This window comes from Lampetra fluviatilis, chromosome 5, assembly GCF_964198595.1.
Source record: "Lampetra fluviatilis chromosome 5, kcLamFluv1.1, whole genome shotgun sequence".
In the NCBI taxonomy this organism is placed as follows: Eukaryota; Metazoa; Chordata; class Hyperoartia; order Petromyzontiformes; family Petromyzontidae; genus Lampetra; species Lampetra fluviatilis.
The window spans coordinates 20,046,284-20,073,736 of NC_136279.1; the positions used below are offsets into that span (position 1 = coordinate 20,046,284).

Here is a 27,453-nt window from a genome sequence, read left to right on the forward strand (position 1 = left end):
GGTAAAGTCACATAGAAGCTAAATAATACAAATAAAACAAGGGAAATAAATAAATAATTTCGTTATTTTATTACTTCCTTTCTCCGTGACTTTACCGAAAGAACCAAAGAAAACGAATCCCTGCAGTCACGAAAACTTCAACTCAAAAACTCCGTTCCGCTTTTTCCCTCTCACCCTCCCCCGCCGCCCCGCCCCTCCGCCCTCGTAGAGCAGCGTGTGGGGGGTGGGGGTGAGACGAGGACGACGGCGATCGACGGCGGCGGCGGCAGCGACGCCAGTGGCGGGGAGGAGGAAGAGGAAGGAGGAGGAAGAGATCCGCGCGTCGTCGTCGTCTCCCCGCCCCTCCTCACGTGGCCATATTGGCGCTGCTGCTGCTGGTGGTGGCGGGCGTCTCCGCTCACATGACCCCGTGTTGTGTCCGCGTGATCAACGCCGCGAGGAGGAACGCGATTCAAAAGCCCGGCCCGGGCCCGGGCCGCAGCCGCGGGACGGGGCCGCCGCTAACAACAACAACACCGCCTCCTCTGCTGCCTCCTCTTCTCTCGCCTGCCTCTGCGTCCTTCTCCTTCTTCTTCCCCTCTTCCAAGCCATCTCCGCCACCCTCTTGCCGAGCTTGATGTGACAGAGGCGCGTGGTTTGTGCGTTGAGCCCGATCTGGCACTCTTGTTTTACCGCTCGTCGCATGGCTTCCAGCAGACCTGCCTTGAGGGATTACATTTGGGCTGACATAATTTAGCCGGTGACCTAATTTATTGCCGGCCTCGTTTCGTTTGTGACGTTTGAGCTTTGCTGTCTGACCCCCCCTCTCTCTCCTGTTAACCTTGCTCTGCTCAACAACAGTCTGACCCTGTAAATTCACCCTTGCCCACAGCTACTTTACCCCCTGGCTAACCTCAACCCCCACCCCAAACCTTTAAGCTCTATTAATTTACCCGACTGTAAAACCCCATCCCCGTTCTTCGCCGTCCTTTAAAACGCCGAAGTTGCCCGACCCCGACTCGGGCCTTGCCCGACCCCGACTCGATTACCAGCCGGGGCCTTCCCCGAACCCGCCCCAGGGGCCACATTCGTCGCTACCCGCATCGTCACCTCGACACGGACCTCGGGAGTGCGTCCCTCTGGGCCCTCCTGTCAGCAGGGCCCAGCCCGCAGCACCGGCCTCGCCTAGACGCCCTACCCGGCACACGTGGCTGCGTGCCCGGCTTGTCTACCCCCTACCCGTACCCCCCTCTCCCGACCACAAAACTCCTCCAACCCTCCCTTAGCCGACCCTAACCACCGGGCCCGGCTCGGCCCGGGCCCTTCTCACTCCTCTTCAAAGTTGATACTTGCCGGGACTACCGGAGCCGCATGGAGATGTTGGAGCAAGGCATGGAGGCGAGCGGGTGAGTGAGAGTGCGAGTTGGTGGGGTGCCTCCTCCCACAACGAGAGGCGAGGAGCACGTGTGTGCGTGATGACTGCGGTGTGTGGCCACACAAACCACGGGGTTTTAGGGGGAGGATGGGTGACGGCGCAATATATTATGGGCTAACGGTACAGCGTGTAGACACGCACATACACAGACGGGTACTTGTTAGAGAGATCTATCGTGGGTTAACTTGACAGGTTTTGGCGAATGTCAATTTTCTGAGAGTCTTATTGGTTTGGGAAATGCTCGACTCGCCTGTAATCAAATATTAAACCAGTGCGTGGATCATGGATGGCCCTTGTGCAGACTTGGTCTTCAGTATTGCTGCAGTCGTAATACCTACCTAAAGATACCCAACATAGATTAACTGCGAAAGATTAATTATCTACATTCGCCAAAAATCTATACCAACATTTGCTTCTAAAAGATACGCTGGGGAAATATATACACAGATTCTCTCCAGAGATGTGTCGAGAAAAGTATACTGTAGTGTAGGGATAGACTACAGGGTTATCCCTGCAAATACATACGCCAGGGATATCTTACATGAACCCTATAGGTATATGATTACACACTAATTATAAACTACATGCCTACACTGTACAGTTCTACTGTGGATGTGACTAGAAAATCAACTGGAGAAAATAAACCCCATGGGTACATCTCTCTTGACTCAAGGGACAAATTACAGGGATGCCCACTGGATATATTCTATATATACAGGGCTGTCGGAATGGACACATTTCCGGAGCCGTCTCTTGAGTGAATGCTTTGCATGAATAAACTAGGCGTAGCACGGCATCTGACATGGTCGTGAACTTGGTTAGTGCTCGGATGGATCTTCATGTATAACAGATATCATAGGCAACAGGGCTACGTGGTGTGCAGCAGAGGGCAGTGCGGCAAAACCCACGCGAACTTCTATGCTTCCACGTCTGTGCTCTCCGCAATAACCAGCGTGGTGAAATAATCCCCCCATGATCTGCATGGTGTGAGGCACTCGTTCATCATTGGATTGACAGGGCTGTAAATGTTATGTAGATCTTCATAGGTGAACTGACATGTGTGCATTCGAGGCTATAACCACACCAAGCATCCACGACCATTATTATTTGTTTGGCAAATGCACGACTTGTCTGTAACCAAAGATTAAACATTAAACCTCTACGCAGCCTTGTGGCCTCTTTGTGCAGACTTATTTTGCAATTGTGCTGCTCAGCTGATCAGAACACAGTATGTTCATACATTTTATATACAAACACACACTTGGCACTGGATTACATATGAAATGTTTAACAGACTAGTCCTATCTGAGAGTCTGACTTATTAATTTCGGGCTTAGTTGATTGTTTAAAAGCCCTGTTGGCCTCACTGCTTTGCTGCAATGAAGAGATGGTGATCCAGCGGCATTGTAATTAAATTGATTTTTGTCTTGGCCTGGTTTTTTCCCCAAACACATGGGCAGTTTATGTAACTCGGCCTTGACTTATAAACCCAACTCCATCATCACAATAATCCTGACCCAAATAAGGTAGGCCCATACCCTGACTAAAGTAATTTAAATCCTGATATTATTCAGTCAATGGATCTCCGTTAAAACACATCACACCATTCTCCCACGTGTAGTTGAGCACTTGCTGTTTTTTAGTGCTTGGCGATCTAACATTTCTTATGCCTGCATGTACCTAGTGGATTAATGATATGTGTCTCCATGAGATGTTTAAGCATAATGTTTGTTGAAGTTTATATTTGTGACTGCGTTTATTGTGTGATTTAAATAGCAGTACTGTGCTAAAAACTACTCTTCGATAAACTCATGAATGACCTTTTTTATGAAAACGAGTGGATTCCAAATCCGTATTGCAATTTCTCATGAAAAGGTAGGCATTTCGAGGTTATAGTCATCATTGGTGACCTGCACTTGGAAATTCCTGCCGGGTTAGAGGTGGATGGCTGGCTTGGGCACTAATAAGGTGGCATTGTTAGGACATGGCAGATCTTGAGACTCCTTAATTATACCCAAAATGCAATTAGGATCCCACGAGTTGCAAGTTGAATAGTCCCCCCAACACCAATGACTGCTTAATAAAGCACCTAACATTTTTCTTTCGCGGATCAGTCAGGCCCGTCTGTGAGGGTTCATTAAAACATAGGCATGCATCTAACCCCTAGTTTACCTAGTGGCACATTTTGCAAATGAGTTGTCCCTTGAAGGATGTCATGGTTATGACCCGTAAGTGTCACTGCTAGCTCATTACAGAAGAAGTACAGAAGTTTATTTCCCCGAGTTAAACCCATTGAGCTCAGAAGCTATTTTTCAAGGGCAACGCAAAGTGAAAAATTCCCGTGTTATTGTTGAGATTCCCAAATAATAAAATGGCTTTGTAAGAAGTTCTCTAATACAAACGGCATTGTTTTTTTGGGCCTGGATGCTGATATCAGAGTTGGTATATAATTGGTGCAGAATGGAAAACTAGAACAACAAAAAAGCCTGGTAGGCTTTGCGTGCAAACTCCGCTGACCAAGCCGCTAACCCCCTCGGTCACATCACCACAGTCCGCCGTGTTGGTCAAACTGTAGAGCCATGCCAAAAGCAACAGGAGTGTTGTTTTGGTTATGGATTTTTTCTGACAACTCTTATCGTCCGCTTTATGCCTAGTACTTGCGGCAAGCCTATAGGACCGCCTATCCAAATCTTTGCTTAGTGGTGTCTGATGATCAATGTTTGCCGATATGGTCGGTTGTTACTTCTTAAAGAGGGGGTGAGAGGGTAGAGCTAAGCGCGGTCAAGTTGGCATGATTTGGTAGCACCTTGGATCTCGTTACATTCATCTTTTCGTAGAAGTTTTTTCCAAGTTTACATAAATGTTTCCACCGAGAAGGCTTCCAGCAGAAACAGCTGCTGCAGACATATTTTTTTATATATTTCAGAAATGTACGCTTTGACTGCACTCTCAAGTGGTAAACTTTTGCGAAATATTTTATTGGAATTCCAACTTCTGCAATGTGGCTCACTGCTTCGGTGATTTTGTTTTGCAGCGTTAGGGGATGCTGGCTGAATATGAACTGTCAGGATTGACAAATCTGGGTTCCACAGGAAGTGACCAACGTTGAATACACCCGGCCATAACTTGAAGCGTTACTCTTGCCATTATTTCTCTCCTTTTTATTATGTTTTAACTTAAATTGCCCGTATTTCTCTATAATTTCCACTGACTTGGCGCGTTGAGCTATTGGGTATGTTCGCATTACATTGCATGTAAAACAGCCGCATTGTTAAAAAAGATACATATTTACAAATTCGCTTAACAACGTGTCACAACACAAAAAACTTCGACAATAATATGACATTAAAAATAGAGATGTGACATTCGTCCTAGTTTCTGGAATACACGATGTTCTCTGGCACAACTATTACAATGTCAACGTACAGAACAGACCTGTATGGATAAAATAAACACAAAGTTTAACGAGTTTTGGGTGTCAGCATGGCAAGTGAATTTGTGAGATTTGAAGTCACATGACTGCGATGTCCTCCAGTCTGCAATGCAGCCCCTGGCGACTTCGATAGCGTCACATGGCACGGCTTTGGGAAGCTGCTGTTTACCACAGTACTTAAAGCGTGCATAGTTTGTCAGAAACTGTATTTTATTCATGAGTGAGTGGCGGCAGTGTTGAAACAAATGAAACGTTTAAAATTGGGTTTAAAGCGCAAGCTGTTTCTTGCTAAAGTATTCGTGTAAGTATTCGGGTTGTCATTTTTATTCCATGTGAAATCGACGGTAACTCGCTGTGGGAAAGATGTTGATGATAATTCTGGTGAGATTGTGCGGTGGTTGGTGACTTGTGTTCCATGTTTTTGCAGTCAGGACAAAAGTCACGACGGAGACGAAGGATCTTTGCAAATGCAGGAGGGTAAGGCTTCTCTGGTTTACATTAACGTCTCTGCATGACAAAATAATTCTGCATGCACGAAAAACGTGACTCAACTTTCTGTGCAAATCACGAAGAGTGTGTTGCAGCTCAATAGTCGATTGAAGCCACGATTGAAGTGTGCAAATGTTGTGGTGGGAGGGGTGGGGGTTTGTAATTCCCACGAGACTGCTGTAGTCCCTAAATGTTCAGGTCGACCCTGACCCTGCGAGCAGGGTGGGGGGAGTGAGCACATGCAAAGACACTACTCGTTCTGTGGGTGGCAGAGGTGGTGATCCATCATTACCTGGCACAGTAGGGGCATAGGTGGTGCATCGGCCAGTCATCTCAGCCAGTCATCTTAGCCAGTCATCTCAGCCAACCCATGGCACCTGGGTCTGTCTCATGACCTGCCAGTGGGCGACACTTCACATGGCCTTAAAGGGCACATACCCAGGCAAAAGCGGCATGGTGACGTCACTGCCACTTAGTGGCGAATGGCGGCGGTTGTTGTTGTTGTTGGTGGTGCATCATCTGATGGGCGTGTGCGTGAACGAGCGCAGGAGACGGATCGGGCGCCGACGATCATACGGCTGTGGCGATCGCGAGTGTGCAGCAGGCCACTGCGTTCAACGACCCCAGCATACAGTACCAGTTCCGCACTGAGAGCAGCGACGGCCAGGTGAGTGGCGGACAGCCGGTCGGGCCACGTCCACGCTTGCACTCTGCGTCTTTAGTTGTGTACAGGTGCAGCCCTTTGATCCATCCACTGCTGGACGAGGGCCTCCCCACCGCTTACGGGGCATAGGAGTTAATTTGACCGTACTTCACCAAGCTAATCAGTGCGGGTTAGTGAAGGTGAGCAGCAAAGACTGAGGGTTTCGATGGACAATATCACAATGGATGTTGCTGCACTGCTTTCTGCTGCTCGGAACCTAACAGCAATGCAGCCACCTATGAGCGCCTGGAGTTTTGAGTCATACAACGTAAAAATGTCATCTGACGCTAATTTTTTACTTTACTTTATACCCGTGGTAGTGGTGGTGGTGAATTTGAATGTTTCGTGTTAATAGTAGTTTTGGTCTTGTTTCCAGAAATATACAATAGTCATGTTTTACATGAAGGAGAGTAAACCAATTTTGTTGAACCACTTTTGCACAACCTGTTAATATAAAACCAATTCATTTTTCAAAACTTTGAAAATGATAGCCAATCACATTGGTCAATGATGTTGCAGTCAATAATTAACATTTCTTACTTAAAACACTAAGCAACCAGAAGTGTGAAAGACGAACCAAGCGTTATGAAGTATCAAATGAAACGTGAAAGCATTTTTAAACCCAAGTAGTTTCGTCGTATCACACGTGACAATTTGCGTTGGCGCTTTTCCGCTTTGATGTTCGCAGGTGACGTACCGGGTGGTACAGGTAGACAGCCAAGGGGAGGGCCAGACGACGGTAAGTTGGCTCTTGCAGGGCAGAGCTGAGACACGCACACACATGGTGGAGTGAATCTCATGCCGTTGATTATAGGGACCGTTTTGTTCGGAAGCATTTCCATGTGTGTGTGTATACACTTGAGCAATTTTAACATTTGCAAAGGGATTACAAGGGGCGTGTTGATTCACCTGTTGAGGACTGGCTTATCAGGGATTGGTGATTCTACAGATGTCGCAAAGTGATGCATTTTAATGGTTACTTTGTTGTACATAGGGACAAGATAGGTAATTGTTATGGTAACAGTTCAATATAAGCAAAACGGATATTAAGAAAGCAAAAATGGTATGAAGCAATAATGGCATAAATGAAACTACATTAAAAGTAATTAGGTTATTATTAACCGCAATTTACAAAAGGAGTATCTTTCTTCAGTCAACCTTATAGTGGAACTCCAGCTGTAATTTAATATGTAATCCGTTTATATCTACTTATAAAACCAAAGTCTGTGTGTGTTGTAATGGATGTAGCACAGTTGTGGGTGTGTGTGCACGTGTAATAGATGTGTGGCTTTGTACACTGCATGGGTTGAAATCCTGTGCAGGTAAATTTACACGCGTTCGCATGTGTGTGTAAGTAGTCTTGGAATGCGGTCGCATTTAGATACCGCATTGGTTAATTTTTTTGTGTGCGTACGTAGCATGTGGGCGCGCGTGTATTCGTGTGGATCCATTGAAAGCTGCCTGCTCCTTCGTGCGAGGCGTTGTCGTAACAGTTGTGCCCTGTCTCCCTGCAGGCCGTGATCCAGAGTCCCTTCGGCGGAGCCGGCAGCCCAGCCTCTGATGGTATCGTACTCTTGGATTTTCCATTGTCGTGAGACGTTACTTGGTCATGCTTCCCTGTATCAACATGTTCATGTAAACATTGTGCCCTTGTTTAGGAAGTGCATTAAGAGTGCAGTCCTGTATCAGGTCACTGTCTGATGAAGGCCTCTTCATGTGGCATCTGTCACAGGGGTTTTTGAAAATGCTTAACCAAGCTGGTCAGTGTGGGTTTGATGAATTGAGGGCCAAGACCATAATTTCAGATGACTCTCTCGTCACTTATGTTAGCTGACAGAATGAGGTACACACGGATAAGAGAACAAAATGGGAAGTGGACATTGAAAAGTAAGTTGACTTGGCTGATGGACGAGATTGGTTATAGAGTGCAAGCCAAAAGAGAGTGTAGGCCTTAGAGGAGAATCACCGTGGAGAGGCATCGATGAGATCAGCTCATGTGCAGGAGCGAGATGGATTATGGCATCACAGGACCACGAGGAATTGCGACGTCGTGGGGAGGCCTTCAACCAGCAGTGGATCGATCATTTTATTGGATGTTGGATGATTTGAGAAGAGTGCCATGAAGGCTGTTTATGCTTTGTTTAACAAACCTTGTTTCTGTTTAAGGCCAATTCTACGTGATGATGGCACCGCAGGATGTTCTGCAGGGAGGGGCTCAAAGACCCATCGCTCCCCGTACTCACCCATACACCCCGTACGAGTCTCACTTCTCACATATGCGCACATCAGGCACCCCACACTTGTGGCTTTTACGTACATTTTCTCCTAGACATGTATCTTCTTGTGCATTATTACAGTTTTTTTTTTTAGAGAACCCCTCAAATAGAAAATTACACTCCCGAAGCTACAAAAATTTAATTGCGTGCAAAGCAATGCTGACTTGTTATCTGATCTCCACGCCGCACAGAAACATCACGCGTTGGGCAGTCCCAGTTTTCTGCTGCACAATAACTCCTGTGGCATTGACTTGTGCATTGCAGAATATATTTTTTTTACTTTTTACATAGATTTATATTTTTAAAACATAAAAAAACTATATAAATGGGTAATTTTCTTTATGAAAATAATGGAGCTTTATTATGAAAACAGGCAAAAAATTGTACTACGATATTTATTTTACCAGGAAAAGGCCCACTGAGCTACATAGCTCTTTTTTTAGCAGCAACCTGGCCACAAATCATAGCCCAATGAAGTGGCTCATTACATGGAAATTTATAGCAGCCAAATACTCTAAGCGCATATTTCTAAATGTGGAGGGAAAACCCGGAGGACCTGGACAAAAATCCACGCCACCACTGGGAGAGAGACATACAAACTATAAATTTACAGGCGTCAGGGTCGGGATTGAACCCACAACCTCCTGTATACCAGGCAAGGGAGTTAACATCTCCCCACCACTGCATCCCAGATATACCGGGGGCATCCCACCCCTGGTTTAGTCGGGTATTTAGGGGCTACACCATCATGATGTGTACATATAAGTGCCGTCGCTGCGAGTGGAGCCCTGCTTTATATATTCGTCTATTGATGGACTTTACTGATTGTGGATTGCTTCACTTTCAGGAAGCTCGAGGGGCCACGCACACCCAGGGATGAGCGGCGGCGAGCGCAACACAACGAAGGTGCCCGTCCCACCTCGCTCCAACCAGGCATCACAACAGCCTTCCTTTTCCTCCACCACCCACTCATTCACCCAATCAATCGGCCAGCGACCATAGCAGTCAGAAACCTAATGATTCACCAGAAAACCAGGCTGCTTGTCCCTGATCCAGTTGTTTGACCATACATCACCATACTGGTACATGTGTGAAAGCATAGTCTGCTGCTGAGGCAGACTGTTTTAAAAGGTTTGAAATGGGTGTTGCTCAAGGGTTATAAAGAAGTGGCCTGGGCTAGTGATGTTAATGTGAGAAATTAGCATGTAACTGTAAGATCTTACATGCTAATTTCTCACATTAACATCACTAGCCCTCACCACTTCTTTATAACCCTTGAGCTACACCCATTTCAAACCTTTTAAAACAGTCTGCCTCAGCAGCAGACCATGCTTTCCAACCTGATGACTGACGCTTGTGTTGCGCCCAAAACGTCGTGATTTATTTTATTTTCTATTTACGTGACTTTACCGAAAGAACCAAAAGTATGGATTCCTGCAGTCACGAAAGCCTCAAATCAAGATTGGTCCATGTGGGTTCGCAAACACAGGATACATTCAGGTATCACCAGCTGTTGATGTTAGCCATAAGCCGGGAATTAAACGCTGGTCGCTTTGTTCATAGTGCAGTGCGCTGACCACTGTGTTACTATGCCAACCCCATTTTTGCGCAATTTAAGAATGATATTTATAATTGTGCATTGGTTGTTAAAGCATTGATATGTAATGTTTGTATCCCACAATCGATGTTCACCTTTGTAGAGCACAGCTTGTATTCCACAGTGTTGGTGTATGACCAATAGTCTTCAAGATTGCAAACATCATGTGTGCAGATGAGAAAGTGATTTACTCTGAATCTGTCTGCCTGGCAAGCTCTGATATGGGCTCAAGTAAAAACCTGTACTTACAAATGTTTTCGTTCAATAAACGGTCGTTGGGCTAAGAGCATCAGACTGTTTTAGAATGTAGGATTTGCATCGGGTGTGGGAAATCAAACCTATTTTCTCAATGGTCATAGCTCCCTGTTTATATGCAGGCAATCTGAGTTTTCTGACCAACTCGGCAACTGGAGTTGAGAATATTCACATCACTTACATTCTGCGAACGTCCAATATTTCATTTGTTTGTCTTTTTACAGTGGAGAGGCGAAGAAGAGACAAAATCAATAACTGGATCGTAGAACTTTCCAAGTACATCCCTGATTGCGCCAATGACCACACGAAGTCTGTACAGGTGAATTTCCAAACACGCACCGTCTTTCATTCCCATTTTATCCTTCCATTACAAACCAGCGGCGCGCTCACAATACGAGTAGCGTAATGGGAGGTTTTGCAACGTGCCTGTAAAATTGTGCGATTGGTGGGACTTTTTACCCCAGCAAACGTAATGCATGCTCAGGCGAGTGCGAATTGGAGAGCCGATCGCCCTGACTGATATCCGGCTACGCTACGTGCAAACCCACAGAGCAAGGGTGGAGTCCTGTCAAAGGCGTGCGAGTACATACAAGAGCTGCGGCAGACGAACCAGCGCATGGAGGAGGAGCTCAAGGAGGCTGAGAGGACTCAGTTGGAGCACGAGCTGCTGATGCAACAGGTTGGGCAGAAGTTTGCGCATAGAGCTGCTGCATGCATGGGGGTGTGTGTGTGTGTGTACAACCATAGATAGTGTGTCTGTGTGCGTGCGCATGTGGGGAGTGGTAGTGTAGCGGTTAGTGCGCTGTGCTACGAACCTGGCAACCCGAATTCGACTCCCGCTCGCGGCCAACACCAGTGACGATTATTTGAACCGGTCCTGTGCCTTCCCTAGGTCGACTCAGTCTTAAATGAGTACCTCATGCGGAGTGTAAACATCGCCACTAGGGAGACAAAGGCGGCCGGGTGCGGTGCTGGCCACCCACCCCACCTCGTGTGCCATGCTGGCTTTCATAGGTGCTCGTTAACAGCACTTGCCCCAACAGTCTGTTAAGGCTTTACAGGGGAATCTTTGTCTTTTTTTGTCTTCGTGCACATTTGAGCATCAGCACGAGAGAGGCAAAGGTGGAGGGGTGTATGCTGTGTTGCTCGTCCCACCCATAGCCTTATGCGTGGCACCAGCCTCATTCGAGGTGTGCAGAGAGCACTTGCACAAAGAAATCTGACCTTGCTGAAAGGGAGGATTTTTGGTGTTCTGTTAATCTAATTTTTATGATGGCCCACTCTGATTGAGATAGATCATTGTCGTGATTTATTAATGTGTAATTATAATTTATCATAAAGATCGTCAATTTTGTTTGCATTTATTATCTATAACTCCGTTTTAAATGATCCAATCACAGCACATTTCTCACACCACTTCTCGATCGCGAGCAAGTGAATACTACTTGCTTGGTGTCCGTCTTCTTCACAAGAGGGATGAGGAATCCCCAATGGCGTATCGCACAGACGAATGACGCCCTGATTGTTGCGTGTGTTCAGTTCGAGGAGCTGAAGAATGAGAGCGCCTTGCTACGAACTCAGCTGCAGCAGCACGGCATCGAGGTGGTGGGCTCTGTGCCAGGGCAGTGATGCCCACAGCCAGCCCAGCCTGCGGTCCATCCAGTCGCATCCCGTGGGCCTGCCCTGCGGAAGCAGCATAGGAGAAGCGCAAGCTGCCCCCTGAATTGTTCGACAGCTCAAGGGGAAGACTTTCTTTCTTGCGCCACTTGTCCTCTAACTCAGGCGAGGGCTCCTTGGGCCTTGCTGGTGGACGACGAATGTCCAGAACGTCCCAACACCATTCTTCCTCTGCATCGTCGTATTCTGCCATGCTGCGACGCAATTTAACGTGGATATCCTTAAAACGTTTTTATGAGTTCTTTTATTTTCAAAGATTTCATTTAAAGATGTGAAGGGTTCAGCGGATGGTGGTGGTTCAGAGACGCAAGCATTTGTTGGGGCAATCCTGTGCACTGACGGTGATGGGTGGAGGCTGGTAATTATATAATGAAATTTTTTAAAGTAGCTTGTATTTTTTGCTTTATTGTGGAATATTTTAAGTCCATATCTGTTTCAGATGTGTTTATTTTTTCTTTTATATTGTAAAAGTAGTTTCCAGTCACGCTTGGAATTATTAATGACCTTTCACACTCGTACATTAATTTCATTTTCTCCGTTGAATATAATATGTAGTCTCGTCTTACTTCAGGTTTATTTACGAGATTAGCCCAGTTGGCTACGTACGGTGCGAAATAAGTTCGACATACATAACACACGTGAGTTTCGCACTTTGTATTAACTGAGCGTGGTTGTGTACAAAGGATTGACAAATGCCTTTTATTCCTTCTGAAGGATGTATGCTTGCATGCCCTGCGTTTGCTAAAATAAATTACACTTATTCCATGTTCAATTAGCATTGCTTTAATAAAATAAAAAATATATAATACTTTTTGAACATGTTCTTGTGTCTAAATTGATTTCTGTAGCTCACACCCCCCATGTGAGTTAATTTAAGAGGCACCGACACAATCGACAAGGGCAGGCCATGCTCACCCTGCTTTAGCCCAAATCTCAAAATGAAAAAATTAATTGTTGTGCTGTAAAAATCCCCATTTCAAAACATTTGTTTGTCAAAGTCTGCCTTCTAAACACGATCGTGAGACTCACCACGTGGTTGAATAAAAGCGTTCAGCAGTACTGGATTACATTTATGACTTCTTGGTGTTGACATTTCATGTAACGTGACTTTTTATCAGTGTTACTTTGTAAATATGCTTTACGTGGGCGGAAGCAGATCATGGGTGATTGCATTCCGAGTGATATGAATGCTTGTGCAGGAGGTCAACACCATTTCCAAAAATCTGAATCTTTTCTCGGAAACCATTTTCCCATAAGAGACGTGTCATGTCAACAAGGGGCCTGTCTTGCCCAATCATTGTCTTACTCCATTGTGGGCTCTGAACATCATTGCGTCCTAATCATCTAGTATCTGCAACTATTGGCGTTTGAGTCATTCCACCGTTGGCCATTCTGAACCCTTGTGTAATGCCGGTATATCCCGTCATTCGGGGAATCAAGGGAGCGAGCTTGCTGGGAGGTGCCAGGAGTGGGGTATAGACAGAGGACGGGGGGGAAGGCCACGCTCGGGGCCTAAAAGGGCAGCGTGGGGACAGTAAAGGGTCATATTTGTGGGTAACGCTTGGTGGGTCGGGTCACGTCGGGTTGAAATCTTCAATAGCCTCGCGTGTAGCGGGTTACACAGTGATATAGATACGTCTACACCAATTATAGAAGTCGTCCCGTAAGGAAAGTGTTAATAAACGAATCGCCTCAACTCACGTAGTGTGTGTCTTTATTTGAAGCGCTACACTTGTATAGAACTGATCCTCGTGAGCCACATCTATCAGTGCTAGGTTTTCCACCTTTTCCACTACCCAAAACCAGACGTGTATCATTCAGCCCAGGTCTGTCAAAACTGCGGTGTACTGTCATTCGGTTTGCCACAATACCACCAGGTCTTGAAACAAAGCAATTTCTGCCATCCAAACACATACCAGTTCCTGGAATGTGCAGGTCAAACGCTTACAGGTGGCAACCAGGGGCGGTTTCTTCATTAGGGCGATTGGGCGACGCACCACCAATGTCATTCAACCACAGAGTCACGCTAGCCGTCACTGTGCCTCTGGATATAGTCCAATCAGCGTCATGCTACGTTCTGTGGAGTACCGCCTCTTTTTGGGCGATTTCCCTCCAGCTGAGAATCGCCCCGAGTGGTCCCATAGACTTACATTCAAAGATGTTTTTTTTCGAACGGGGGCGCTGCAATGCATTCTCTATGGCTTCCGGGAGGGCTCGCCCTAACGTGCTTACGTCATCATACGTGCTACGTCATCATACGTAAGCACGTTTCATCCAACAATATAATTTGTCGCCACCTAGTGGAATCTTTAATAAAAGAAACTTGAGTGGTTTGTTTTAATAGTGAGTATAGAAACAAACAAGATGTATTGTAAGAGTCACTTTATTTTTCATTAATATTAAAGAAGTGAAGTTGCCTTTACATGCTTAAGCTGTTAATTTATCCATTGCATGGGTGGACCTTATCCTTATCAATCATCCAGACATTTGCCCCCCCTGAGAGATTTAGCAGGAGCCGCCACTGGTGGCAACTAACACATTCCTGCGGAGGGTGCTGGTAGGAACGTTGGGTTGCTCGGTCAATGGCCAGGGTCAACGGCAGCGTGGTGTATTCCGCAAATATGGCCGACTGTGAGGGCGGGCACAAGCCGGCGTGAGTAGGTTAAACGTTGAGTTTTATAAGGGCACCACGGGGTGACCAGCCCCTCCCCATCCAGCCCCACCCCTCCCAGCCCCACCTTCCCCACCCAGCCCCTCCCCACCCTCCCCACCCAGCCCCTCCCCACCCTCCCCACCCAGCCCCTCTCCACCCTCCCCTCTCCACCCAGCCCCACCCCTCCCATTTTTTGATGCACGACGGACGGACACAATAATCCCCTGTGGGCTGGCGGAACCAGGTGGTTCCTACCAGTATAATCGAAGCTTCTGTCTCCAGCACCCACAGAAAGCAGGCTTTTCCAGATACATTTTGCTCAACTGTTTGTAATGAGTTTGCAACTTCAGCGGTGATGAAATATGCCACAGTCAACTGTGTCCATAAGCGAAAGTTTAACGACTTGCCAAGCTGGGAATGCGGTGAGGTGCAAACCATCAGACGAATATCACTGATGACTACCCAATACAACATGTGTACTCGAGTGGAACAAGCGGATTCCACTCAGCTACCACCCCGGATCCCGTGGTATAGCTAACAATAACAATACTTACGTAGCTTGTTGCTGTTTTCAAACGCCACGTGATTAATAATAAGGACTTTTATAATCCTCCGGTGGCTGCACAAAAAAACATTACATTTGTAACCACACTTTGGCCAAGTTTGAGTTCTGAAACAAATATTGCTTTGACTGTCATGCAGCAGTCTCGTAATAGAATGTACAGCAAAGTATGACCCCAGTTAGACACGTAGGCTTTCGCGACCAAATGTTATTCATAATAAATGTTTTTGGGCTAGATCGCGTTATTTATAAACGTGTCGTAATCCTCCACCACCCGACACGGCCAATCAGTAAAAAAAGTGTCACGTTGACAAAATACAAATAGTTCACTACTTTAGCCCACCAGTGTGTTGAAGAGTGAATCCACAACATTTACAATTTTTTTTTAGTACAACGTTTCGCTGGCAATTACATCCAGCATCATCGGGCAATTTGCCAGAATAGTGAAGCCCTCACTTGACCCCTCCTGTGTAAAGAATAAATAGGTCACTTAAAGGATGTTTTTAATTGGGATAGGACCTATAAAATAAATCTATTTCACAGCCATTCTCTGACAAGTGGGGTACTCTGCATAGATTTCCTCAGGGGTTATATTTCTCATGACATTATTGATATGACAATTGTAATAAATTGGGAAAATAGGTACACGCATGGAGGCCTAACGCACATCAGATAGCCTGGGACACAGCTTAGGTAATAATTCACAAGATAAATAGTTAATTTGGGTTGCCTGTTATCCAGCCCCAGGCGGACACCAATGCCCTGTCAATAAATCCAAATAATGACTCATGATCGTTGGGTTTTACGGTATATTCCTTTCCGGGAAGGTAAACGAAACCGATTAAAGGTTGTGTAATCATTCACATTGACCTCAGGAACGGGCGCTCTTCTTCACGTGCAATCTAATGTTTTGTGTAAACACTGATTGGGTAAGGGGATGGGGGTACCGCCACCCACGTGTGTTGGGGAGACAGGATAAATGGAGCGTGTGGACTTGCAAGGGACTACGATACAGGACACGAGGAAGCCACTGGCAGCTGTGCACTTTTACATCACAGATTGAAAACGTATTTCTTTAGAATTACTTTGTTTTGGGTTTAGTTTGTTATTCTTCCCTCGCATCTCTGATTAGCATGGTTGGTTACGTACGGTGCGAACGAAGTTCAACATTACATACATAGACATTCAGGAGGGCTCATCATTATTTTTTGACAGCGGCAGAAGAATGGATCGCCAGGCAGTGTGTGGACTTCTACTCATCCTCTGCGTCTCATCGCTCTTGCGGATGACCGACCAGGTATTTATTGCCTCGCTCCTTTAAACCCCGGTTAAGTAACACTTAACCAATTATTCATCTGCTCTTGCTTCATATTAAAATATAGGCACACACTGTACTCTAGATCTTAAAACATATAATGCCAAATGCTGTACTCATTAATGGAATTGGCCAACCTCCAGTGCCGTATGGAAAAGGAGAGACTTTGCTGGGTGAAGGGCATCATTGAAATTGTAGGTCACTCACTACATTATAAATTTTAACTCGTTTTTTCGAACACTCGACTATTTAAACTTGTACCTATTTTTATTTTCCCCACCACCTCCCCGTTACCAATATTTTGGTGTCTCAATAGGAGCTCAACTGGTGAAAAATTCCACCTAATAGTGTATACGGCGGTTTGAGTCTTGCAGGTGATGCACAACACCAGTTGCACTATGGATCTGAACCTAGTTTTTTTTTACCTCCACCCCCTAAGTCCACTCAGGATAACGTGAGTATATGGTGCTGTGCGGTCTTTAACACAAACGTGCCACTTTCTGTTTGCAAATTAGGCGAAGATTGCAGCAAAAATTACAACCGTTGGAGAGGTGGTGCTACCGGCCATGGATGTGAACACCGCGCAGCCATTGGTAACTTCTTCACCGGAACGGTCTTAATAATGAATTCATCGACTGACATCACACTGCCACAGGAAAACCTTGGGAGTTGTCATTAATCCCGAGCTCCCATTCTCTTCCCAGAAATCTCACCATTTTTCTCATCTGCCACTTTCTTACCCTGTCTGCCAAAGCCTTCATCGCATCCCTACTCGACTATTCTAACTCTCCATAAATGCGTCGTTATTATCGATATTGGACAGGAAAGCCAATACACTTAAATATTTTATCCATGCAAATGTGTGAATGAAAGCTAGGTTCGAGCCACACCAGCCTCCCATGCTCCCTGCGAGCATTCGCAGACGCTTGCCAAAAGTACTTGCCCCAACATTTTGTGCAAGCTACATGGGAGATATTTGCCTTTGTATGTGTTTGCGTTTGAAAGCAGGGCTGGACAAGGAATCGCACACGCAGACACTCCCCGCTCTCGCTCTGCTGCTTCTGCTGCTCGTTCTGCAAGAAATGTGGATTTTGCTGCCGCACCTGAGCACGGGAGAATGAGGTAGGACGCTTGGAAAGTGGGGAATCTGAGAAGAAGAGCATCTGGGAAGTGGGGCTCTGTATATACAGCAACTGTCTCCAGATGTGTCTGCAGATGACCATAATTATTGTCGCCTATGTACTTGATCAATCCACTCCTGGACGAGGGCAGTACCGGTTGAATTTTAGTATGTGGGGGCAGGGGAAGTTTAAATAGTTGTTTTGCGCAGACTGTAAACACACCTAATAATTTTTGGGTGTTGTTTACATTTTATAGAAGCAATTAAAAGTGCGGTTGTTGAACATAATCGCAAAAAAATACACACATGAACCTTATGGCGGGACCCCAAAATCCCATAAGCCCCCAGCTCTCGCATAAACATTTTATTATAATGTAAACAGAAACTTATCTTTTTCAACAATGGGTTTGAAGGATGGTGGCAAGTGTTGTCTTGTTAAACTATGCCTTTAAAACTGAAAACTACTTACCTGGAGTACCTCTATTGAAATACACTATCGAAAAAAATAATTTACACCCTCTGTCAATCATCGTGTTTTTCAGTGTGGATTTGTGGACACATTTTCTAAACAGTGCATAAAATAGTACGCGTTTTCTATGCGCTGTTGATATTGTAACAAGCGTTTATACCAATGTTACTCTACAGAGTAGTGGTTTGCCGCTCCTCTGATACGCATCGATACGAGGGGTTTGTGGGGAATATGGCTTAACCGCAAAAAAAACCTATCTGCACAGATGCATACGGACAAGAGAAGTATTATCAAACTGGAGGAATTAAATATCTGCAGGTAATAGGATTGTCATCGATCGATCCTGGCTGCAGACATTGGTAGGTCACAAATAATAATTAAGAGCAGTTTCACTGTATTATGCATCCCGTGATGACAAATAAGGGACTTAAGTCGTGTAGGCAGTTTGAGCAGCTTTGGATAAGACTTATGATCCTGCCCATACCCGAGCATGGAGTTGCATTTGCTTGTTCAGCTCTTCTGCACATTCGTCTTCGCTGCGCTTGGACACCCAAGAATGATCCGCGCCAGGTGGGTCACGGCATTAATGTGAGCGTTGGGACAGAGTCGCCAAAAATAAATCAATTACGATTTTTACTTCCTGGGGTCCCGCCATAAGGTTCACATGATAAGGTTGTTAGTATCAAAGTACTTGTGCAGATTGTAAACACACACATACCGTAGGCTATTTACGTTATGTTTATTGTAAATAACACGTTTCAATAAGCAGCAAGCAAATGTAAGTATAAAAACATAAACACAAGGTATTCAGCTTATGGACACTTATGGTACAATGGGACATAAGATAATAATACTATCTCTGTTACCTGAATTCCATTGGTATGCTCATTTACCAAGGTAACATTGTCCTTGACACATTTTATATTTAGTGCATGAAGCAGACCATCTCAGAGCCATGAGTTGTACATTTAAAGTACTCTTTACATATCTGCTGCAGTTAATGTGCCACTGTACGCTATTTCATTACGTGTTATTGACATGCACCTAACTACAACATTTGTATTCTTAATAAAATGTTAAATACTGTTTCGACACTTTTATCCGTTTTCATTACAATGCCTGGTCGCTTTTGTTGAATTGTAAACAATGAAATCGTGTCTACGGTTGTCAGCCAAATCTGACCCATTTTTTTATTCCTAATTGAACCAAATATTAAACCTCGATAGCTTTAAACCCAAATCCAATTTTTAGGCCCTTGCATTGTGGAAGGTGGACCTGGCCCATAACACTGGGCGACCGAGAAACATTGGTTCAACAAATGTGTCTGCAGAAAATTACTCTGGAAGTACTTATCAGTGCTCTGTTGGCAGCTGCATTCCCCTGTTCACATTTATTCTGCATTACAGGTATAAAATAATCTGACATGAAAAAAGACCCGTCCAGTTACACAATAAAACAAAGGGATTGCTATTGATGCAAAGCCAAAAGCTCCCCATTTCATGTACCGAGTTATGATGTAACTATTGATCTATTAACATAAATGATTATGCTCATGAAAAATGCAGTGCAGTTAACCATGCACGTGAGAATCTATTATTTTACAATTTACACACATTATAAAGATGTGCACATTTCAGCTTCAGGCTAATGTAACGAATGATACTACGGATGAGAGAAAAAAAATCAAGCAAATCTAAATATCTACTCCTCATTCAAATTGTGGCCACTCGTTCAATCTTGGGGGGAGGGCAGTCTGAATCGTTATCTACTCACTCTGGTTCAGCCATTCTCAACTGCAGTCCTCACGACCCCCCAATGGTACATCTTTTTTGATTAAAACAATTAGATGTTGGCAGGCTGCAGTGGCTTAAATGCATACGAACAGCAATGATTGCAATCACAAAAAGGTGGTATCGCAGAAGGGACTTGTGAACCACTGGAGTTGAGAAACACCGCTCTAGAAAACATGGCCACCGTCACCGATCCGAGCAACTGCTTTTGAGTTTGGAGATCTTTTACGGAGCCCCGACTTGGTCAGTTGGCCGCAGACTGGGGCATGCTCTCGTGCAGGTTCTGCAGGGCCAGGTCGGTCCACTTCATCTCCTGCTCCCGCACGGACTCTGTCACATGACCGTTGTCTTGGTCAGGCTCCGGCAACTCCATCTACATAGGCAGAACATTTCACAAACACACACACGCGCAGCACAGCGCAGGTTATAAGTCCATTCGTTACACCTCCACTTATAAATGAGTGTAAACCGTTGGCAAGATAAATTAACTTCCTTTAGTTATTTGAAAAAATTCATTTATCCGAGATTCCATTGAGATGGGAATATTACATTTAGATGGAAATCAGTAGGTTTTTAAACCAGACAGAAGTTCATCAAGGAATATGAATCTCTTGCAAGGGAGACATTAACTTATCTCGTTTTGAAAGAGAGATATTCCAGTTTTATAGAGACTCACTAATTATTCAGTTTAGTTGTGAAAAAACATACCAAAATGGGAATGAATTAATATGCTTGCAGACAATAGTCTACTGCTGAAAATTTCGTAGGTCTTTAACATCCTCTTGACTGCATTGATAGAGATACGTATTGACTCTTATCTTTTACAAACTTGAATAATGCCGTTTGTTGCCGATCCCTTGGTGTTTTGCACCTTTGAGCCTGTGCTTATCAACCATTATATATATTTTAAAAAACTGCAACTTTCTGCAGCTTCAAAAATCTGTATGGTTGTGACTCGAAAATGCTCTTTGCCCGAGAGATCAACAAGGTCAAATTTGCATCTGATAACACGACAAGCCCTGCATCATACAGTCTACTGGTAACTGTACGGTACTTGGACAGGAAGCAAGCATTGTTCCTCCCCTGAGGTGTAGCTGTGCCCGTTAAAGCCCTACCCAGCTTTGCAAGATTATGCAGGACACAGGCAGCACCACGGGGACAGAAACTCGACTACCTTCCCACCAAATGGTACAACAGGTGGGGTGAACAAAATACATTAGCCCCTCACTAAAATCCCTTGTGGGCAGAGGGGGTCCAAAAACATGCCTTGCTTAATTATAATATAATAGTGAGTCGATCGCATAATCTAACAATGCCCACATCGCCAATTAGCGGGAAATATCACTAATGTCCACCAAGCCTCCAAAGAGGTAATTTAATGGCTTAACGTCCATACACACGTGACAAATTTTACCTTGCCATACAAAAGTATATTTCTATTGGTAACAACGTATGTATCATTAATGTATTTACTCACATAATCAGACAGATTCTATTGCTGAGGTGGATCCGAGGCAAAAACATCGAACCAGCGTGCTCGGCAAGTGTTAACCTTCGCTGCCTAACGTCCTGTCCCCACGGCTAAAGCCCTTTGTTTCCCACTAGTCCCCCCTCCTCATGTAAATTAGTGACACCGACCACGACACCGACCACAACAGGGAAGGAAGGCACCGTGACGGTGGCATAGCTATTGCGGGTTTGCGATGTATGTCAGGTGACACTGTTAAAAACGAGATGTTCCATCAAGGAATTTTTCCTGGTGGGATATTATAATAAATACATTTTAAATAAAAGACCACTTAGAGGAGTGGATGTTGTTTAGGGGGTTGCCTTATTTGATTCCTTGCACCAAGGGCTCATGCTAACCATGCAATGCTACATCAGTGTGATGAACGATTGGGAACTATTTTAATCTTACGTACGGTAACATGTTCAGGAACTATATGCCAATGTCGAGGTCTTCTAGCCATGTAAAGGCTTCAGGACAGAGTTCACTGAAGGAGCACGGACGACAGTGGTTTACTATTTGGTCCATAGTTTGTGTTGCATGGCCACAATGACACTACTGGCGGCTTGTGTCTGAAATTCTCCATTTATGAAGGAGATTTGTGCATCGGTCTGTTGATGATGTCCTGATGAGGGTTGATGGACATCTGTGCAGAAAGAGCTTTATTGCTCATCGGATTCCTCCAATATAAACATTCTGATGATTCTGATGGTTCCACGACCAGTATCTTCGAGGCAGAATATCAGAGCCAGGAGGTACGATCGGGAACTGTGCAGCTGGGGGAAGGGGATGTGGGTGCGGGGTGGACGCAGGTCACCAGGGGCACATCCACGTCCTCTTGCGGAAGGAGGTCCTCTCTCCAGTCCTCGTCCACCAGCTCCAGCAGGCGCCCGTCCCGAGCTAGCTCGCTGTCCATCCTCGCGGCTCAATCCTTTCCTGTGGATGAAACGAATGTCAAGCCTCTCGGGGGTCGCCCAACCTTTTTGATTGCTCAAACTTCGATTGGACGTCTCGGCTAAAAATTACAACTTCCTCATGAAGCTTCCAGCACGTAGAGCAGGGGTCCTCAAACTACGGCCCGCGGGCCACATGCGGCCCGCTGAGGACATTTATCCGGCCCATGATCACTAATTGGGCTGCGCTTGTGAGCACTAATTGGGCTGCGCTGGTGAGCACTAATTGGGCTGCGCTGGTGAGCACTCATTGAGCTGCGGCGGTGGGCACTGATTGAGCTGCGCTGGTGAGCACTCATTGTGCCCACCGCACTGCGATCTGTGAACAAAACTGCAGGTGTAATTAACTTTTTAATGGCACCCGCACCAGTGTGAGCCTGGGGTAAAAGCGGAGTTCCCCCAATCAGACTGCATTGATGGGCAGTGCAGTCTGTATGTCTCTGTGTGGGCAAAGTTATTGCTGGTATATTGTTTTTGTAGCGCTGTATATATATTGGTATTTTACTAATAGCAATTTTGACTCCCTAGGAAACAATGATGTCAAGAAAGAGAAAAATTTACTCGGAGTGTAGGATATTCAAATAACAGTGGACTTATGATTACTTTTACATGCAGTAGAAGGAAAGAGCTGTGTGTCTGATATGCCAGAATATAGTGTCTGTGTTCAAAGAATACAATTTACGTCGACACTATGAAACTCAACATAAAGATAAATATGATTGTTTGATCGGAGAAGTGAGAAAAGATAAAATATTAAAACTGAAAAATACATTAACTCAGCAAAATACTTTTGTGAAGCAGAAGCAGCTAAATATTTCATCACTGCGAGCAAGTTTTCAAGTTGCCAAGCTAATAGCGTGCACTGGCAGACCATTCGTGGAGGGAGAATTTGTTAAAGAATGCCTTCTTTCTGTTGCCAAAGAGATGTGTCCAGAGAAGGCCGATTTATTTAGTACAGTGAGTCTTTCAGGACCTACAATTACACGGAGGATTGAAGAAATGGGAGACAATTTGCATCAGCATTTGCAAAACTCCACAAAAAAAACTTTCCTATTTTTCCTTGGCACTCGACGAAAGCAATGATGTTAGTGATTCTGCACAACTTCTAATTTTTATTCGTGGGACGAATGACTATTTCAAAGTCACAGAAGAGCTTGCTGCACTGCAAAGCATCAAAGGAACAACTACAGGAGAGGATATCTATGAAAAGGTTTGCCAAACTGTGAATGGTTTGGAGCTGAACTGGGCTAAACTAGCCAGCGTGACAACTGATGGTGCTCCTAGCATGGTGGGGTCTAAGAAAGGAGTAATTGCTCGCATTAACCAAGAGATGGACAAACATAAACATTCTCATCCAATAGCCATACACTGCCTCATCCACCAACAAGCGCTGTGTAGTAAATCACTGAAGTGGGACTCTGTTATGAAAATTGTGGTATCTTGTGTTAACTTCATTAGAGCTCATGCACTAAACCACAGACAATTTCAGGAATTTCTGTCTGAACTAAATGTTGACTATGAAGATGTTCTGTACCACACAGAAGTCCGTTGGCCGAGTCGAGGGAGAGTTTTGAAACGTTTCTATGACTTACTTCCACAGATTACAGCTTTTCTGCTTTTAAAAAACAAAGAAGTACCAGAGCTCAATGATGCAGAATGGAAATGGCACCTTGCCTTTCTGACAGATGTAACAGAGCTACTCAACAGTTTCAATGTGCAACTTCAAGGAAAGGGGAAGCTCCTCTGTGATATGCAATCACATGTCAAAGCATTTGAAGTAAAATTAGCCTCCTCATCAAACAAGTTAAGGAGGAAAACTTCTGCCATCTCCCCACAACTCAAAATCTGTTAGCGGAAAAACCATTGGTTGCAATTCCCAAAGAAAACATGTGTGGATTCACTGGAAAAATTGCAAAAGGAGTTCCAATTCAGATTAAAGAGCTTCATCTCCATGAACAGGACATACAGCTTTTCCGTAACCCATTTTCTATTGACATTGAAAATGTGGATACAATTTACCAAATGGAACTGGCTGAACTGCAGAATTGTGACTCTCTGAAAGACGCATTCAAGTCAAGCAGCCTTCATAATTTCTATGCATCTCTCCCCTCTGAGACATATCCTCATCTCAGGAACCATGCACTCAAAATGACAACCATCTTTGGCAGCACTTATGTCTGTGAACAGACTTTTCCAGAATGAAACATTTGAAATCTCCAACCAGATCTAGACTAACGGATGCACACTTGCATCACTTGTTACGACTAGCAGTGACAAATATGGAACGGACATTGACCATCTCATTAGCCAAAAGCAGACCCATAGTTCCCATTGAAATACTGGCAAGTTTGTTGATTTAACTTTACTTGTTCTTCATTTTAAATATTGTATTTGTTCTCGTTTTGTTTCTTCACTTCAAAATAAGATATATGCAGTGTGCATAGGAATTTGTTCATAGTTTTTTTTAACTATAGTCCGGCCCTCCAACGGTCTGAGGGACAGTGAACTGGCCCCCTGTTTAAAAAGTTTGAGGACCCCTGACGTAGAGGAAAACGTCGGACATCATGCAGAACAATACACGGTACGAAAAATAATGGCTCAGTGGGCCTTACCTGGTAAGATAAAAAGTTTTGTTTTATTTCTATATATTTTAAGTGATTAGTTTACCTTTCCAAAAAGATAAAAGTTTAATTTTATTCCTATACATTTTTCAAGTGATTTGTTTACCTTTCCTATACTGTACTTTGCACTCTGATCGTGTTTTTGTATTGTTTGTTGTAACGTTCTGGTTTGCCCTCTACTAGACATCTGTGAAAAATAGATAATCGGATTCCTCCAGTATAAATATTTCGAAAGCACATCGGAGTGATCTCAGCTCGTACATCAACTGCTAGTAGTGACGATGGTAGTGGTGGTGGTAATAACCAGGTGATTGTGGTCATCTTGATGGTAGCGACAGTGATGCTAGGTTATAATAGAGATTATGGTGGTAACGATGATTTTCATGATAGTGGTGATCAGGACAGTGAAAATACTGATGGCCATGCGAAGACGGTGTTGCTGTTGTTGGTGATAATGGTGCGTTTATCGTAGTGACACAGCTCCGACTGTTGTACAGCAGCTGCAACTGCAGGTGGACACTTAGCGCACACGCCGTTGAGCACATACACGAAGTGTGTGTGCCGGCAGGGCGGAGGAACTGGGGCAAGGGTCACGGTAGACCTCGTGGGGAAGCCCCTTGGAACCCTCTGGTGGGTTCGAGAAGAGAGGCGCGGCTAGGACGGAGCCAAGCCGCGCGGAGGTGAATAAAAGCAGCGGAGAGCGAGAGCTCCGGGCTGCCGGTTCGTCTCTTCGTCGTCGTCAATCGCCGCCCTCGTCACCGCCGCCTTTGCCCGATCGTTACGCAGCCGAACAGCGGTTGGCTGTCCCGGTCAACGCCGTCGGTGCAACGCGGACAGAGTCGTGTCTGGGACAGGTCGTATCTGGAACAGGTCGTGCGGGGCAGCGTGGTCGTGAGAGAGAGGGGGCCCGAGTTGGTGGCGTGAACCTAATAAAAGAGAGACGGTGCCTCTTGCGACTACCTCGTCTCCGACTGAGTGTGTGTGCGACGCACGCCACACACACAAGCCTCGAGCAAGAGAAGAGAGAGGCACGACACTACAGTAGCAATGATGGTGAGTTTGATAATGTGACATCAATAATGATGAGGTTGGTAAGTTTACAGTGACATGATGTTGATGGGGCTGGTACTGGCCATGATGATGCTTTGGTAACTGAGGTGATGGTGGTGGTCGTAATAAAGACAGTGGTGACTGATGAACGTGCTGATAGCTATGCCATGAGCTGAATGTCCATAAAGCTGCCGATGATCTCAAATGTAATGACGGTGCTGACAACTATTTGACTGCAAAATCACTTCAAACAAAACTCCTCAGAAGCACGGCAGACAGCAGCTGCCAAGTGCTCAACGACAACAACATCACCCATTACTTCCAACACCATATCCCTCTTGGTGTGATCTCACCCTTTCAAACGACGTGGAACAATTAGAGGCGGAGAAGAAAAAGCGGCTCATCTTATTTCACGTCGAATTCTACAAACATTGTAGAACATTGAAAAACTGAAGAACACCATTGGAACCTCCTTAGCCAGTAGCAAAATATGATATTTGTTTTTTTACCCTTTTATCTAGCAACAAAAATGACACCTTTTTTACAAGGAGTCATGTTTGCATTGACCACAATACCTGCGGTCGGAATGCAAACAAAAAACACAACTCTGATAATGTATGCACTGTCCTTGAAATTGATTGGTCCACACCCGAGACAGCTTTTCTTAGAGCCTAGTCTCACATGGTGTTGGACCAGATGACGCCAAAAGGCGCACAACTCAAAGACAATGCACCATCAGAGTATGAGAGCTCGGGCAAGCATTTACACCATTGGAACCTCCTTTGCCAGTAGCAAGATATGATAATTGGTTTTTTACCCATTTATCTGGCAACAAAACTGACACCTTTTTTTTACGAGGAATCATGTTTGCATTGACCACAATACCTGCGTCATCTGGTCCAACACCATGTGAGACGAGGATCTAAGAAAAGCTGTCTCAGGTGTGGACCAATAAATTTCAAGGACAGTGCATACATTATCAGAGTTGTGTTTTTTGTTTGCATTCCGACCGCAGGTATTGTGGTCAATGCAAACATGACTGCTTGTAAAAAAGGTGTCATTTTTGTTTGCCAGATAAAAGGGTAAAAAAACTAATATCATATTTTGCTACTGGCAAAGGAGGTTCCAAAACAATTATCAACTGAAGAACACTTGACAAGAAGAACTGAAGGACACTGAAGCTCACCTTATTTCACGTCGAATCCTATACACACTGAACAAGAAGAACACTGAACAATAATAAGAAGATGCAGCTCACCTTATTTCACGTGGAATTCCAAACTCGTCGAGGCAAAACGGAGGCCCTCCTTCCCCTCTCGCCGGCGTGACTCGAATGGCTTCGGAGTTCGGTGCCTCTTTGCCCCCCCGCTGCCCAAAACCACGACGACAACGATGGTGGTGGTGTGTGGGGTGGGTGGTGTGTGGGTGGGTGGATGGTGGTGGTGTGTAGATGGTGGTGTTGGTGGGTGGGTAGATGGTGGTGTGGATAGATGGATGGTGTTGGTTGGTGGGTGAGATGGTGGTGTGTGGATGGGTGGATGGTGTTGGTGGTTGTTTTATTCACGCATT

General features: G+C 45.0%; 2 protein-coding genes across 2 annotated transcripts; one reads left to right on the forward strand and one right to left on the reverse strand.

The window, feature by feature from the left end:
- Positions 1–246: 246 nt before the first annotated feature.
- USF2 (upstream transcription factor 2, c-fos interacting) lies at positions 247–13,530 on the forward strand. The gene is made up of 10 exons (XM_078857143.1): positions 247–1,385; positions 5,275–5,324; positions 5,885–6,003; positions 6,728–6,778; positions 7,554–7,602; positions 8,206–8,293; positions 9,163–9,221; positions 10,392–10,486; positions 10,718–10,846; positions 11,707–13,530. The coding sequence occupies exons 1-10, from the start codon at positions 1,351–1,353 to the stop codon at positions 11,794–11,796; spliced, it is 765 nt and encodes a 254-aa protein (XP_078713269.1). The 5' UTR covers positions 247–1,350; the 3' UTR covers positions 11,797–13,530.
- Positions 13,531–18,691: 5,161 nt separating this feature from the next.
- ANAPC13 (anaphase promoting complex subunit 13) lies at positions 18,692–27,419 on the reverse strand. The gene is made up of 3 exons (XM_078857149.1): positions 27,143–27,419; positions 22,078–22,196; positions 18,692–20,126 (listed from the first exon to the last, which is right to left on the reverse strand). The coding sequence occupies exons 2-3, from the start codon at positions 22,174–22,176 to the stop codon at positions 19,998–20,000; spliced, it is 228 nt and encodes a 75-aa protein (XP_078713275.1). The 5' UTR covers positions 22,177–22,196; positions 27,143–27,419; the 3' UTR covers positions 18,692–19,997.
- Between the last annotated feature and the right edge of the window lie 34 nt (positions 27,420–27,453).

Bases quoted from the DNA above. Each gene is read 5' to 3' on its own strand.
- USF2 (XM_078857143.1), top strand. From the start codon at position 1,351: ATGGAGATGTTGGAGCAAGGCATGGAGGCGAGCGG. The intron at 6,004-6,727 runs GTGAGTGGCGGA...TGATGTTCGCAG, and splicing joins CTGAGAGCAGCGACGGCCAG to GTGACGTACCGGGTGGTACA. The intron at 10,487-10,717 runs GTGAATTTCCAA...GCAAACCCACAG, and splicing joins ACCACACGAAGTCTGTACAG to AGCAAGGGTGGAGTCCTGTC.
- ANAPC13 (XM_078857149.1), bottom strand. From the start codon at position 22,176: ATGGACAGCGAGCTAGCTCGGGACGGGCGCCTGCTGGAGCTGGTGGAC. The intron at 20,127-22,077 runs GTGACCTGCGTC...CTGCCTATGTAG, and splicing joins AGGACGTGGATGTGCCCCTG to ATGGAGTTGCCGGAGCCTGA.